Here is a 13,903-nt window from a genome sequence, read left to right as displayed (position 1 = left end):
TTTAAGGGCTGATGAGAGATTTTGGTCTGCTAATGTCGCCGTAAGGACGGTCCACGGCGCCTGACGGCGATCTGCGCTTCGAGGCGGCAGCGTCTCGCCGTTTCAAGTTGAAAACTTCCACATTTCAGGCTCTGTTGACTCAGTAAGTCGTCAGAGAACAGAGAACTTTCAGAAGAAGTCGGCATGAGGAGTTTATTCGGACATTCCATTGTTAACGGACATTTTGTAATGAACGTGCGGGCAGAGTCGCATGTCGGGCCGGACCCGACCGCGGGGGGTCGCGACAGGAAAAACGACTCCGTTGGAAACCTTAACGGGCAAGTTGGAACATGCCCAAGCTGTTAAACAATTTCTCAGTTACTCACTTGTTGAAAGCCATCAAAAGCCGCCTGAATTTTACAAATGGTTTTCAACACGGAGGTGTTTTTCCTGTCGCGGCGCACACAGGTTTGCCGAATCGTCACGGAAACGACTCTGCGAATTTGTGCGCACGTCTTTTATTAAAAAATGTCCTTAAACAGTGGAATGTCCGCATAAAGTCCTCATGCCGGCCTCTTCTGAATCTTCTCTGTTCTCTCACGACATCCTGGGTGAATTAAGCCTTAAATTAGGATGTTTTCAGGTCGAAACAGGCCGACGACGGCGCCTGGAAGCGCTGCACGACATCCCGCTCTGTGGGACGTCCTTACACCGACAGAAACACCCCATAATCTCTCATCAGCCGTTAAACTTTTCACCGAAAACCAGCTTAATTTCTCAAATAGTGTCCACTCGGATATTCCTCACAGGTCCAGAAAAAATTTTGATAAAGCAACACGCACCGTCTCGAGCAGCGTGTGAAACAAAGGAATTCAGCCGAGAGGGCGGGACCACATCTCACTCAAGGCCTGCCCACAGGGAAATGACGTCACAGACACGCGTGAAAAAACTCACGCATGCGCACGAGGGTTCAAGCATGATTGGTGTAATCGCACGTCATTCAAATCCATATAGTTAAAAAAAAAAAAAAGGTTGGTTTATTATCTAATAGACCTCGTACAATTTTGGACAATAAAATACAATAAATGACCATTTTACAATATGCAGATGACTCGTTAGTTTATTGTCGTTGTTATCATCACTTTGTCAGGTGGCGTGAAGAGTCCCACCTTCAGCTAGCTCTGTGAAGCTGACCCCCCATCCATGTAAAAAATCCAAGCAGACACACTGAGTGGTTAGTGCTTCGTTTGTGCAGATTTGTGCCATTAAAATTTTTATTTGTGCTGCTATGGTTTTTGAGATATTAAAGATTATTTTTAGGTCATTCAGAGGTCACCATCCCCCCCAGCTTGCTCCAAAATGAACCAAACTGGTCTACTTTTTTAGTGCTTTTTGTGCAGATTTATGCCTTTTAAAATTTTCATTTGAGCTGCTGTAGTTTCTGATTTATTACGAGTTTTCTTTTTGCATTATGACAATGGCCACATGCATGGCGCTGCTGCTGCATTCAGGTGCCGTCGGAAATCACAGGGCTTTTTTTTTGTTAATAAATGATTTACATTTTTAATGAACTGTGCTTTATCTTTACTTTGTCGATCACATCTCTGTCATAAGACATTAAATGCAATTGCTTCAGGGTTTATTTAGGCGTGCGGAGTGTTTGTTTTTTTTTAAACTTCATTGAGAAATGAACAGTATTAAGAACATTCTATACTCCCATTTAAAAACTACACAAAAGTCTTTCACAGTGAATCAACATGGATTCAGGAAAAAAAAAAAAACACATTCAGTGACTTTTACACAATTTTACTATCTCAGTGGTATTTTTTACAACCCTCAGTTTAATCAGATTTCAAGACAAAGTAAGTGGACTTGTCAAATACAGAGGTTTTAGTTAACCCTCTGGGGTCCGAGGGCATTTTTTGGACAGTTCACTCGCCTGGCATAAATGTTTTATTATTGCTGTTAACAGCTCTCCCTGCATCCCACAATCAAATTTTATGTCACTTTTTTTTTCAGGACACCCTGTGCTTTCAGAATATATATGTTTTTGTTGTGTTTTATAAGTGTAATAAATGTTTACAATCAAAATAGGCAAGGAAAAAATGAAGCGAAAAATAACTTTCCACACACATTTATTCAAAACTCACAGCAAACTATAATAAACTGTTTTGACACTTTATAAAGGTAATTTGAGGTCTTGTTTGAAAGCCTGTACAACAAAAAGGTTCAAACAATAAACACAAATGCACATTTTGAACAATATATACAAAATGGTCTATGCGTTTTATTTTGATATGGTAAACAGTGCTTTACGCCGAGAAAGCAACAGAGTTATCTAGTAACATTCACGTGTGTGTGTGTGTATGTGTGTGTGAGAGAGAGAAGCTGCAGTGAGACGTGTCTGTGTAGGGAGGGGCGGGCGCTGTGTGTGACTGGCCAGTCACAGAGGGTGAAGACAGTCAGTTAGCCAATGAGAATTTTCCTTCAGCACGAGTGCAGATATTGATGAGTTTTATTCGGATCATGCTTGTGCTCGTCAAAAATGCTTTATCCGTACCGGATACTTGTCTGAAACGAGTATCCGGCTAAACCCTACCCTGTACACTTTTGTGAAGTTGAACAGACTCATTTGGTCAGCTTCGGAATTCAGTGATAAGGAAAGCAATCCTGAAAGTACTGTTGACACGGAGTTAGACTCAGGTTGCATTTCCCCTGGACAAAAAGAGTGTCAGGCTTTTCAGCTTTAAGTACCTTTTGAGGAATGGGTTAAATTCATTCCTGAGAAAGTTGAATACAAAGACAAGTTTTCTCCATCTCAGAAAAGGGAATACACAGTTTTGAAGCCTGGCACTTGGACTCGTGTCATAAATGACCTGATTTGGAAGAAGATAAAAAACACATGCACATTTGTGTTCTAAAGAACCAAGGTCTATCCAACTGTTACCAATAATTACATAGAGATTAGAGCCTACTGTAAGGAGTGTCATGGGCATTTTGAAATGACATGTGACAGAGAGCCACCAATTAATAGCCCAATGATGCTCTAGTGTCATATACTAAATACAGATATCTCCCTGCACACTGGCCTTTCCAAGCGGTTCATTTCTGGAAACCTGCGTGAGCAGACTACAAAAGAGCTGTGTTAAGGCAGGATGGAACCAGCTGTATGGAGGTCAGCAAAAGCAGCAGATCTAATGGATGTTGGAGATCCTGAGCCAAGCCACCTACTTAATTTGGCCACCCTGCGAAAAGCCAAACAAGAGAAAAATGATCTGGAATTATGGGACAAAGATCCTATTCTGTCTTTGCAACACAGTGGTAGCCTTAGAGATATTGGACTGGATAGGTTTTTCTGTCACTACTGGAGTCAAATTCAGCTGCATGTATACAAGACATTGTCCAAGACATCTCACAACAGTGTGTTTTGATGCACCTGGCTTAGTTGTGAGAAAACTGGTCAGATCAAATGGTACATCTGGCCATATCTTCTTGTATCAAGGCGTTCTGACAGCACACAACTGCTCCAGTGTCCAAATGGTGCAAATGTTGTCAGAGAGGCGCAACGTTAATGCCATTGCAAATTGGTTGACAGAATGGATTCGTGCAGCTGTTCCAAAGGAAGCTGTGAGTGACTTTTCTCTGGCCATTCTTGGAGCTCTTGTCAAGACTTTCCCTCCTCATCCTGATCTGAAGACCTATGTTAACGAATGCTTTCATGTCTTATGTGGGAACCAGTCTGCAAAAGTTCCCCCTTGTTTTGTCAGAGTTTATGTTTCACACTGCATCAAGATGATCTGCCGGTGGGACTGCCTGAAAAACAAAACACACCGTGTCAAAGACTTCTTTGTCAGGTCCTTAGCACAGCTTCTTCAGTCACAATCCTTGAACCATACAAAACAGATCTTACGTGCTATCACTGTTGTTGCCCTCAGTGAGGCAGAGAGTGACGGCAGTTCTGGAGTTCTCTCGCATCAGAAAGGTGCAAGAAAGATCTGAAAGCCCAAATTGCAAAAGACACCATCATCATTCCAGATGAAGAGACAGAGAAAGTGGATCCATGTGGATGTGATGAGATCCAGAGTGACCTACGACAGTGGGTAACAGAAATATGCGAGGAGAGCAGGTCACTTGCTGCAGCTAACAGGGATCAAGATAATATTGACTTCCTCCCTGAGATTATTCCCCATATAATAGGACTTGCAAGTTACTTACCACTCTGGACAGGAATAATGGTTCCTCTCTTCCAAAGCACCAGCATCACAGCAAGCTCAGCCACTGTTGAAGCAGAGTTTAAAAATATAAAACATGGCCTTTTCAAACATGAACACTTGCCTGTTCGAGTTGATCGCTTCATTGCTTGTCATCTTTCCTTCATTGAAGGAAATACGCAGATTTGTTCTGCAAAAGAAATCAACAAAGATGAGACAGTAATGGGATCTTATGGTCACAGAAGCCATTCCACCATCCGTGACTACCCACAGTGCAGGAGACAAGATGAAAATGGATCCTCACCCTTTTGTGCAATCTGATGCTGCCACAAACATCCCTCCAGCAGATGACGATGCAGTCAAAAACTGGAGGGGCCTAGTGGTTCCACCCAAAAAGGGAAGAGGACTTCTAACCTCTCTCCTTGCACTGAATGGCTCCATGCAGATCCATCTTTTGGGCCCAAAAGAGTGAAGGTGGGATTACTTAAAAAATGGAAACCTTCATCAGCCTCTTAGACTTCGCAAATCACCTGTCTCTGTGCTGAAGACCTGTGCATTTGATGAATTTTATTCAGTGCTTATGTTGTGCTTTCTGTGACAGCTCTGCATTTCAAAATGCTGTTAAGAAAGACAGTGACAACCCAGTCTTGCAGCTGGTGACAGCCACTGCCACAGATGGTGTGACCCAACAGACATACTCATAGAGGGCAGAGCTGCTTAGTTCAATGTTTGAAGCAGTCCCGTTGAGGTCTGGTGCTCTCCAAGTCAAGACACAGTGCAACATCTCTACTGTCATTACAAACACAATGAGAACTGTTTCATGTGTTTATCTCATGAAACACTGCTCTTCACAGTACTGCTGTCTCAGCAAAGGAGTGACAAAGGAAGTGCCACTTGTTTCTCCTGCCATTTCTGTCCTGATGGATTCTTGTGTGGCTCAGTTTGACACTGCTGTGGAAGAAGGACTCCGCCTTCCTGAGTCTCCCTGCCTCAGGCCAATCCAGAATCATTCTCAGTGTCCATCAGATTTCAAAACAGCAGACAGCAACTCAGGAAATGTGCTCTGTGCAGGGACAGTTACTCACAGCTACAGCATTAGAGAAATAACATGGATTGACACTGACCTTGCGAGCCAAACAGGATTTTCCTTGAATGAATTTCCCTCCAATATTGTTCTCCAAGGAAAGGCATTCACTTTGAGGGCAGTCATTGCTTTCCAGGGAAGCTTGACCAAGGTCTGGGGCATTACACTGCATTACACTGCATGCTGCAGGAGAGCTCCTTGTGTGTGGGAGCTCTATGATGACTTGACAAATGGCGTGACAACACCATCTGAAAAAGAAACGCTACAACCACATGCTGTGTTATACACAGTAGATTGAGCATTGTTGGGTTGTTATGTGAATGACCACTGTTTGTTAAACTTGACAAGTTATGGAAGAAATTGGCCCTGTTAAATCCATTGCTCCAGGTGCTGTTGCTGCCATGTTGCTTGGACCCTATTAGTTTCTGCTTGTAGCTATATTTTTAGTCATAATTTGGTTTATTACAGTTACATGTTTGGGTTATCAGTATGTTCAGTTTTTCACATAAAGTCAGTTTTCCAAATCAAAAGCCTTTTTTTCAGTCTCATTGTAAAGGAGACATTAAAATTGATCTTTGTTTAGTTGCTGGTTCTGTATTATCACCAGATTCACACAGGGAGTGTCAACCACAGGCCAGCTTCCCCAGAGGAATTAAAGAAGCAGAGACTTGGTTGATTGTCTATTTACTCATGGTTGTGATTGTCTGTAAGGAAATGCAATCAAATGCTCTACAATCGTGAGCGTATATATCTCCATACATAAACACCACCAAATGCTCATACGAGGTCTGTCAATAAAGTATAGGTCCTTTTTATTTTTTTTCAAAAACTATATGGAGTTCATTCATATGTTTTTACGTCAGACATGCTTGAACCCTCGTGCACATGCGTGAGTTTTTCCACGCCTGTCGGTGACGTCATTCGCCTGTGAGCACTCCTTGTGGGAGGAGTCGTCCAGCCCCTCGTCAGAATTCCTTTGTCTGAGAAGTTGCTGAGAGACTGGCGCTTTGTTTGATTAAAATTTTTTCTAAAGCTGTGAGGCACATCGAAGTGGACACGGTTCGAAAAATTAAGCTGGTTTTCGGTGAAAATTTTAACGGCTGATGAGAGATTTTGAGGTGATACTGTCGCTTTAAGGACTTCCCACGGTGCGGGACGTCACGCAGCGCTCCCAGGCACCGTCGTCAGCCTGTTTCAAGCTGAAAACCTCCACATTTCAGGCTCTATTGATCCAGGACATCGTGAGAGAACAGAGAAGTTTCAGAAGAAGTCAGTTTCAGCATTTTATCCGGATATTCCACTGTTAAAGGAGATTTTTTTTAATGAAAGACGTGCGGACGGATTGCAGCGTCGGCTCGCAGCCGCCGCGACGCTCCGCCACAGGAAAAACATCTCTGTTGGAAGCCTTAAGGACAAGTTGGAACATGTCCAGCTGTTAAACAATTTCCCATATACTCACTCCACTGAAAGCCATCAAAAGCCGCCTGGATTTTACAAATGGTTATCAACACGGAGGTGTTTTTCCTGTGTCGCCGCATCGGTGCAGCATCTGCAGTGATGCGGTCGCTGTATCGGACTGTTGTGGTGAAGAGAGAGCCGAGTGGGGGATCAATGCTCTCGATATACCGATCGATCTACGTTCCGATCCTCACCTATGGGCATGAGATTTGGCTCATGACCGAAAGAACGAGATCGTGAGTACAAGCGGCCGAGATGAGTTTCCTCCGCAGGGTGGCTGGGCGCTCCCTTGGAGATAGGGTGAGGAGCTCGGTGTCGAGCCGCTGCTCCTCCACGTCGAAAGGAGCCAGTTGAGGTGGCTCGGGCATCTTTTCCAGATCCAGTAACGCTGCACGTTACTATAACACATCTCACATGGGTGACGCACCGCCCCTGCTATATGAGCTCACTAAAGCTTTTGAAAATTGAATGGGTGTACGTTCACTTGCAAATGTGCAAAAGACTGAAGTAAGTATATGTGTAGCTTGCTGGAGACTGATATGTGTCTCCAGGAAGATTATATGGGCCAGAATTAATCTTTTGTCTGGATATGATGAATTATTTTACCAAAAATAAAATGGAAACCACGCTCCTTCCAATCACTACTGAGTTTGAAACAGCAAAAGAAGCCCTGTAATTTCCGACAGTACATGAATGCAGCAGTGGCGCACTCGCCTGCTCGTGCTGTGCATGTCCCGCCGTCTTCATGCAAAAATAAAACTTTTAATATCTCAGAACCAAAAGCAGCACAAAAGACAATTTTAATAGTACAAACCAGCACAAACGAAGCACTAAAGAAGTAGACCAGTCTGGTTCATTTTGGCACAAGCTGAGGGGATGGTGACCTTTGAATGACCTAAAAAATAATCTTTAATATCTCAAAAACCATAACAGCACAAATGAAAATTTTAATGGCACAAATCGGCACAAACAAAGCACTAAGCACTCAGTGTGTCTGCTTGGATTTTTTTACGTGGCTGGGGGGTCAGCTTCACAGAGCTCCTTCAGGTCAATATTTTAAAGACTACAGATATGATTGTGGATTTCAGAAAAAACCCCTGTACACCTGAGGCCACAGTCATTAAGGGTCTGAAGGTGGAATTGGTGCATTTGATGCATTTTGCGGATAATTCATGATTTGCAGCCGATTCACATTTTGGGGGTTAACCAGCAGTGACAGAAAAAGCCTCCATTCACTCGATGCATTCAGTTTGTGCATTTTACATAAATCATACTCCCAAGGTACTTGGGAGACTATAAACTTAACTTTGAGAACAACTATGAAGCTGTATGCAGAACAGGGCCTCAGCGCCTATTTTGTTTAAAAAGCTGTCATCTTTTAACTGACAAATTCACCATGACACTGTTTTATCGATCTTTTGTTGAATCTGTTTTGTCTTATTCATTAGTGTCACGGTGCTTTGTCAGTGAAGGAGAGGAACATACTGATGCAGATTGTGAAGTGGTCAGGGAAGCTGATTGGGGAACCACAGCTTAGCCCAGAGTCTCTGTGCACCAGGCAGCTATAGAGGATCAGTAAATCTGTTATAAATGGCCGCTCACACCCTCTACACAGGGAATCCCAGCTTCTCCCCTCTGGTCTGAGCTTTACAGTCTCGAAGTGTAGAACAAAGCGTTTTGTTCCAGCTGCCATTATTCAGATGAATAAATCATCATAGCAGATTTTGCACCATTTTAGGTGGTTGACAAGCTGTGGTCAAATGAATGTGCCTCTTAGCACTTTTATGTCTGTGTCAGGTCTTTCTGTGTGTCAGGGTTGTCCTGTATGTTGGATGCTTTCTGTGACTGCAACACAAATCTGCCTACAGTTATCAATAAAGTAACCTGAACCTAAGTATTCACAGTCTTTGCCATGAAGCTCAAAATTGAACTCTGGTGCATCCTGTTTCCACTGATCATCCTTGAGATGTTGCTACAGCTTAATTTGAGTCCACCTGGGGTAAATACAGTTGATTGGACATGATTTGGAAAGACTCACACCTGTCTACATATAAGGTCCCACAGTTGACAGTCAGAGCACAAACCAAGCACAAATCTGGGGAAGGGAACAAACATTTCTGCTGCTTTAAAGTTTCCAATGAGCACAGTGGCCTCCATCATCTGTAAATGGAAGAAGTTCAGATCCACCAGGACTCTTCCTAGAGCTGGCCGCCCGTCTGAACTGAGTGATCAGGGGAGAAGGACCTTAGGCAGGGAGGTGACCAAGAACCCGATGGTCACTCTGTCAGAGCTCCAGCATTCCTCTGGAGAGAGGAGAACCTTCCAGAAGGACAACCATCGCTGCAGCAGGGCCGGCATGATGTAAATGGGCTGATTTAATTCATGATTTATATCACTGTAAATAAAATCAAAAACATCATCAAAACTGATTTTTTTTTTTCTTTTTTTTTTAAGGAATCAGTAGTCAAAACATCATTGAATTGTGGAATCACTACCATTAATTAATGGCAATTATGGTTACTTGGACAAATGATGACTGAGAATCTCAAGTCAGTAATGGCCTGTTAAGATCACAGGTGGGCTAGTTAACGGATTATCTCCAGCAAGGTCCTGCTCAGTCATGCGTGAATGGAGGCCTTTTCTGTCTCTGCTTGTTAACCCCCAAAATGTGAATCAGCTGCAAATCGTGAATTAGCCGCAAGCTCTTAATTACAAATCGTGAATACTGAAAAAAATACCTCTTAAAACGTGAATGCAGGTCTCACAAAACATGAACGTGGGTCTCACAAAACGTGACTATCATCCATGATATATATTTTCAGTTTGTGGATCAGTTACTGCAGGAAGTCTTGATCGTAAACCCTATCACTGCAAAAATGTTTTTTTTTTTTTTATTGTTTAATTTTTGGCATGGGGCCGGTTTCACAACAGGTGAGGTGCGGAGGTGATCGGAGCAGCTCTTGCTTCTGGTGTTAAGCGCTCAGCCATGCTGGGTGTGTCCTGCTCCGGGGACAATGTCAGGTGAGGAGTTCGACTGGGGCGGTCCACCTGTCAAACGGTAATGAAGACGTCAAACTCGGGGAGGACAGAAATCTCCCCCTCCGGTAAATGGCCCAATAATCTTAAGAGAAATATTGTAGAGAAACACCAGTTTCTAACCTCAGGAAGGCAGACAACAAGCTAAAACCTTATTTTCATCCGTATGCGCTGTCTTCTGAGCTGGAAAAGTAATATTGATCTGAACGAGCAGACGGCGAAGAAACAGAAGCGCAGGAAAACTTGCAAAAACAAGACACCAGAAAAATATTCAATAAATTCAGGTGTGGTGTCACCAAATTTACTGAACACATCACTGGTCTCCTGCTCGTTATACTACAGCACTCAGTTTAGAAAAATGTGCAAAAATTGAATTTTAGTGATTTATTTTTTTTAATCATTAAAATAAGTCATAGAATGAGCAATAGAATTCACCAATTCACTAAAATTAAAAAATATAACGATTAAAAAAAATGTTTTTTTTTTGTTTTTTTTTTGCGTCAGCCTGATCTCGTCAGATCTCAGAAGCTAAGCAGAGCAGGATCTGGTTAGTACTTGGATGGGAGACCTCTTTGGAACACCAGCGGCTGTGTGTGTGTTTCTCCAGGTAAAACTGGAGTTGCATCCGGCGTGAAACTTGTGCCAATTACCAATGCGGATCTGGCTGTGTCCACTGTAGCGACCCCAAACAAAACCGGGAGTAGCCGGATGAACAACAACATGTGTGTATGTGTTTTATTTATTTATATATATATATATAAAATCATGAATGATATTCACATTTTGTGAGATCTGCGTTCGCGTTTTGGGAGATATTTTTTCAGTATTTCCGTTTTGCGATTAACGATTTGCGGATAATTCATGATTTGCAGCTGATTCACGTTTTGGGTGTTGACACTACTTCTTATGATAAGAAGGAAGCCCGAACGTTAGAGCCTGAACATTGCATATGGCTAAATACATACCATATAGGACTAAAATACTTTCAAATATTGAACATTAACATTTTCCATACCGATAGTGGGACATGTTAGTTGTAGTGGTTATTATTTAGCATGGAATAACCTTGTACATTTTGTATGTACACCTTTATGTTTTAACATGTCAGTAAAGATTTTGACTAATGATAAGATTTGTATAGTCTCCATTTAGAAGAGTGAAATAAATAAAAATGACAAAAGTTGCTTTAAATCAATTAAGGTCGATTTCTTTACCAACCTTCTCTGCAGCAATCCACCAATCAGGCCTGTGTGGTAGAGTGGCCAGGTGGAAGTTACTCCTTAGTAAAAGGTACATGGCAGCCCACCTGGAGTTTGACAAAAGACACCTGAAGGACTCTCAGACCATGAGAAACAAAATTCTCTGGTCTGATGAGACAAAGATTGAACACTTTGGTGTGAATGCCAGGGGTCAAGTTTGGAGGAAACCAGGCACCATCCCTACAGTGAAGCATGGTGGTGGCAGCATCATGCTGTGGGGATGTTTTTCAGCAGCAGGAACTGGGAGACTAGTCGGGATTGAGGGAAAGATGAATTCAGCAATCCTGCATGAAATCCTGCTCCAGAGCATTTTTTTTTGCTGTGGCATCATATTCAAGAAGATTTCTGTAATTGCTGCCAAAGCTGCAGCAACAAAGTATTGAGGAAAGGGTGTGAGTCCTTATGTACCCATGACTTATTTTATTTTATTTTTTTTTTATAAATTTGCAAAAATAAAAAAAAACAATTAAATCATGGGTACATAAGGATTTATTTATTATTTTTAATAAATTTGCAAAAAAAAGACATTTTTTCCATGTTGTCATTATGGGGTGTTGTGAGGTGAATTTTGAGAGGAAAACAATGAATTTACTCCATTTTCGAATACGGCTGTAACATAACAAAATATGGAAAAAGCGAAGTGCTGTGAATGCTTTCTGGATGTTCAAGAGCCATGACTGAAGTCTGCATTGTAACGGCCTGGAAACCAGAGCTGGTATTAGCTAGAATCAGTGAAAATAAACTAATATCACTTTATTGCTCTTTTTTTTTTCTCCAGTGGGTGCTAGCTTTTGAGATCTTTATCCCGCTGGTCCTGTTCTTCATCCTCCTGGGTCTCCGGCAGAAGAAGCCAGCTATCTCTGTCAAAGAAGGTAACTAGACACTCTACGAGAAAGGAACGACAGGTAGGGCTGGGTATCAGTCAAAACTTTCGATACATGTGCCAATACCGATACCTTCATTTCGATACCAGTTCCTGAACGATACTTTATTTGATACCAGTTTTATAAGATCAATTCTAACAAAAAGAAAATTACATTACACATAGTACAAATCTTGATTTTTATTTTTCATCTTTGGTAATTTTCCACTCCAAACAGTTTTCTTACAGAAAAAATAAACAACAGAATTTCCAGTGCAAACGAACACTTGAAAGCACTCTGTAGTTTTTGTCAAAAGCATTTCCTTTCAGACATTTTGGCAGGAATATCTTGCCATACATCTGAGCTGAATTCAGCCCGCTGCTGCACGTCAGCGCAGTACATCTCATTTTAAGAGGAAAAAAAGGTTTTGATTGATTGCAGTTTACTGCTTGTATTACAATGTTTGGAAAGAGGTGTCATTTGATTTAAACGTGATTCGCTTTGAAGTTATTAATTCTGACCGGTGTTGTGCCGAATTCAGCACCCCTGCCGCACAGCGTTTCAAGAGTGAGAATGGAACGGAGGACGATTCTTGTGTCTTGTACCAGTTAGTGACTTTAATCCACACAAAAGTGATTCACGATTGACATATTTTAATGGCTTTGAGAGGGGTTAAGAAGCGGATTTGCCGCTTTTGAAAGCAGCGAAGCAAAGAACCAACGAAGCAGTGGGTCAGAACAGTGCTTCATTGCTTTAAGCTTCCAAGAGATGCACGTATTAAATTGCAGTTGAAGCGGAGTCCTGTTGTGGAGATTTTGAATCAGGCTGCTCATGCTCTGTAACGTCCAAAGGCAGACTTAAATGCAGAGAGCAGGACGGTTGGGAGCCACTCTTATTGCACATGATTAACCTCTGGGTACCAAAACTTGGCACCGAAAGATGAGGCATGTTTCAATAATCAGGACTACCGACAGGGTTCGATTTTAGCGGTTACCCGGGAACCCGTGGCACCCTACTTTGGGGGCGGGCAGACAACTCTCTAGACTTGCATTCCAGACTGGAATCCACCTTTTTATTCGATAACTGTACAGAAATCTATCAAATTTGGACAAAATTTGCGCAGAATTCGTCTTTCTGAGACTTACACATACACAAAACATCATCAAAAAATGTTCTTCTCCTCTGCTTGTAATGCCGCGTTTTATTATACACAGATGTATAATAAAACAAATGGTGACTGGTTTCTAAACACAATTATGAGAGTTTTTGAGGGAAGAGCGAGGAGCAGGCCCACAGCAGGCAGTGGAGAGTTTTTTTTTTTTTTTTTTTTTTTTTATCTTTATGTGCGCGAGCGAATCGTCCGTGAAGATCTTTTATTTTTATTTATTAACTACACAGATGTATAATAAAGCAAATGGTGACTGGTTTCTAAACACAATTATGACAGTTTTTGGGGGAAGAGCGAGGAGCAGCCCCACAGCAAGCAGCAGAGTTTTTTTTTGTTTGTTTGTTTGTTTTTTTTTTATTGTTTACATGTGCGTGTGTGAACGGCACAGGAGGTCTTTAAACTGGGTCCTGCAGATGCAGAAGGACCGCTGAAAGTGGCCGTCATCCTGATGCAGCTCCTGCAGCAAATAATGATACTCCCCGAATTGGGAACGTCTCATGACGTTTGTCAGCTTTCCACAACAACTTGCTCCGTGTGATCAAGGTCCGTCATGTTAACTTGACTGACAACCGGAGCCGGCATGCGGCAACCTCTTCCTGTCATCAGGGGAGAGGTCTAGGCAGCCAGCCTTCAAGGACACCCATGTGCAGGTTGCTGCCACTACCACTAGTTCTGGTTCTGTGACAGTGGCAGTGGATGCTGATGAAGAGGCTGCTGGTGATCCTGCTGCAGCCCATACAGCTGGAACCTCTAATGTAGACTCAGACTCTGACTCTGGCTCAGATTCTGTCTACAAGTGTATTCAACACTCATGGCAGTCATAATTGTTAATGGGCTGGATGTTT

At 42.3% G+C, this 13,903-nt stretch overlaps 1 protein-coding gene across 3 annotated transcripts in view; it reads left to right on the top strand.

Annotated features, from left to right (window-relative positions):
• abca2 (ATP-binding cassette, sub-family A (ABC1), member 2) overlaps positions 1-13,903 on the top strand; it is a 178,220-nt gene that overhangs the window by 31,489 nt on the left and 132,828 nt on the right. For all 3 annotated transcript variants that reach the window (XM_034171301.1, XM_034171302.1, XM_034171300.1), the window contains exon 2: positions 11,806-11,899. In XM_034171301.1, the coding sequence (XP_034027192.1) occupies positions 11,806-11,899 (94 nt within the window). The remainder of the gene's footprint in view (positions 1-11,805; positions 11,900-13,903) is intronic.

This window comes from Thalassophryne amazonica, chromosome 5 (genome assembly GCF_902500255.1).
Source record: "Thalassophryne amazonica chromosome 5, fThaAma1.1, whole genome shotgun sequence".
NCBI lineage: Eukaryota > Metazoa > Chordata > Actinopteri > Batrachoidiformes > Batrachoididae > Thalassophryne > Thalassophryne amazonica.
The sequence above is the reverse complement of the archived record's forward strand: the minus strand, read 5'-3'. Positions and strand labels throughout refer to the sequence as shown.